The sequence below is a fragment of the Cucurbita pepo genome, unplaced genomic scaffold, assembly GCF_002806865.2.
Source record: "Cucurbita pepo subsp. pepo cultivar mu-cu-16 unplaced genomic scaffold, ASM280686v2 Cp4.1_scaffold002674, whole genome shotgun sequence".
Taxonomy (NCBI): Eukaryota; Viridiplantae; Streptophyta; class Magnoliopsida; order Cucurbitales; family Cucurbitaceae; genus Cucurbita; species Cucurbita pepo.
In genome coordinates, this window is record NW_019648712.1 from 1 (window position 1) to 2096 (window position 2096).

General features: G+C 44.8%; 1 protein-coding gene across 1 annotated transcript; it reads right to left on the bottom strand.

Moving 5' to 3' along the window:
- Positions 1 to 3: 3 nt before the first annotated feature.
- LOC111786751 (GDSL esterase/lipase At1g54790-like) lies at positions 4 to 540 on the bottom strand (the record flags this gene model as incomplete). Its single annotated transcript, XM_023666980.1, has 2 exons — positions 4 to 143; positions 225 to 540. Coding segments are annotated over 2 exons (456 nt in total), but the record flags the coding sequence as incomplete, so codon positions are not given.
- Between the last annotated feature and the right edge of the window lie 1556 nt (positions 541 to 2096).

Consider the following 2096-nt stretch of genomic DNA (forward strand, 5'->3'; position numbering starts at 1 on the left):
GATGTACTCCGAGCTATCGTCGCATCCTTTCGCCGTCACCAACGTCCCGTTTAACATCTTCGTGTGTCCGCACACGATTCGACTGTCGTAATTGAGCGGTGGACCTCCATAGCCACAACAAGCCATAATAGGTTGCTCAAAACCTGCCATGTCAAAATGCAGCAAGGCATCAGATTTTACAGGATTGACAGAAAATGAAGCTAAAGTACAGCAAGACGGCCAACCGAGTCGTGAATAATTGGCGATGAGATTCGATTTTATCGAGTAGATATCGACGTATGTGACGTTGCCATCTGAATATTGGCCCTGCAGTTTTTTACAGAGAGCATGAAGCTGTAAATTGAAGAGTTTGGCGGCTTGGTTGTGTGAACTGACGCATCCAAATTCATCAAGCTTTGATGGGTCTGTTCCAAATTTAGCAACGTTCTGAGCCAAGCATCCTAAAGGACCTGTGTTGTGAATCCAAAAATTTCTCGCCCCTTCGTCGTACAGTTTCTGAAAAATAGGCAAAAAGAATGATGAAGTAATGACCGAACGGGATTACGGAGGCGGGCGGAAAAGGGGGGAAAGCTCGACTGTTCTCACGAGACAACCACCCGACTCTAGTTCATTTGGATTGCTAAGGAAACTCGTAGATAGCCATCATTGTTTGATCTCGTTCCATCTAACCCTTATTGATAATACAACTATAAAGTCTCATCCTACAGAATATAGTAAACGAACTCGAACCATTATGTTTTCCATGTATTTTACTTGGTGATACCTGAGTTAAGTTTTGACCAACACGAGAGTATTGTATTCAGCTAGCGTCGGACTCTACTTTCATTCACTTCGACTAATCTTATAGAACAACCACAATCTACAACATTCGAGGTTGCGTTAACCTCTTAAAATGTTAGTGTCCTAAATAAGTAGCCACCTGCGACCACTAGACGTGTTTAGAAATAGTAACGGTGAGATCTCACATCACTTGTAGAGAGGAACAAAACATTCTTTATAAGGGTGTGGAAACCTCTTACTAGCAGACGCGTTTTAAAAGCCTTGAGGAAGAACTTGAAAGGGAAATCCCAAGGAGGACAATATCGGCTACCGGTAGGCTTGGGCCGTTAGAAATGGTATAAGAGCCAGACACCGGGCGATGTGTCAGCGAGGAGTCTAAGCCCCGGAGGAGGTGGACACGAGGCGGTGTGCCAGTAAGGACGCTGGGCCCCGAAAAGGGTGGTGGATTGGGGATCCCACATCAATTAGAGAAGGGAACGAGTGCCAACGAGGACGCTGGGCCTCAAAGGGGGTGGATTGTGAGATCCCACATCGATCGAAGAGGGGAGCGAAACATTCTTTACAAGGGTGTAGAAACCTCTCCCTAGCAGACACGTTTTAAAAACCTGAAGGGAAACCCGAAAGGAAAAGTCCAAAGAGAACAATATTTACTAGCGGTGGGCTTGGATCGTTTCAGTATCTAACAAAAATGATTGCCAGAGAAGCTCGGAAGGGAAAGCCCAAAGAGGACAATATCTGCTAGCAGTGGGCTTGGGCCGTTACAAATGGTATCAGAGCTAGACACCGGACGATATGCTAGCGAGGAGGCTAAGCCCCGAAGGAAGTGGATTGGGGTCCCACGTCAATTAGAGAAGGGAACGAGTGCAAGCAAATACGCTGAGCCCCGAAGGGGGTGGATTGTGAGATCCCACATCCGATTGGAGAGGGGAACGAAACATTCTTTACAAGGGTGTAGAAACCTCTCCCTAGCAAACACGTTTTAAAAACCTGAAGGAAACCCGAAAGGGAAAACCGAAAGGGAAAACCCAAAGAGAACAATATCTACTAGTGGTGGGCTTGGATCGCTTCAGTACCTAAATGCTTCTAACAAAAATTATCGTTTATAACTGAAGCCATCATCAGCCACCAACAAATCACACAAAAACTAGCTTCCAGAACACTCAAAATCAAGTTCAATACCCAAATCTAACACAAAATCAAGCAGGTAAAACCACATCTAAACAAAATCATCATCGAGCCAAGATAACTTAGAAAGNCACAAAAACTAGCTTCCAGAACACTCAAAATCAAGTTCAATACCCAAATCTAACACAAAA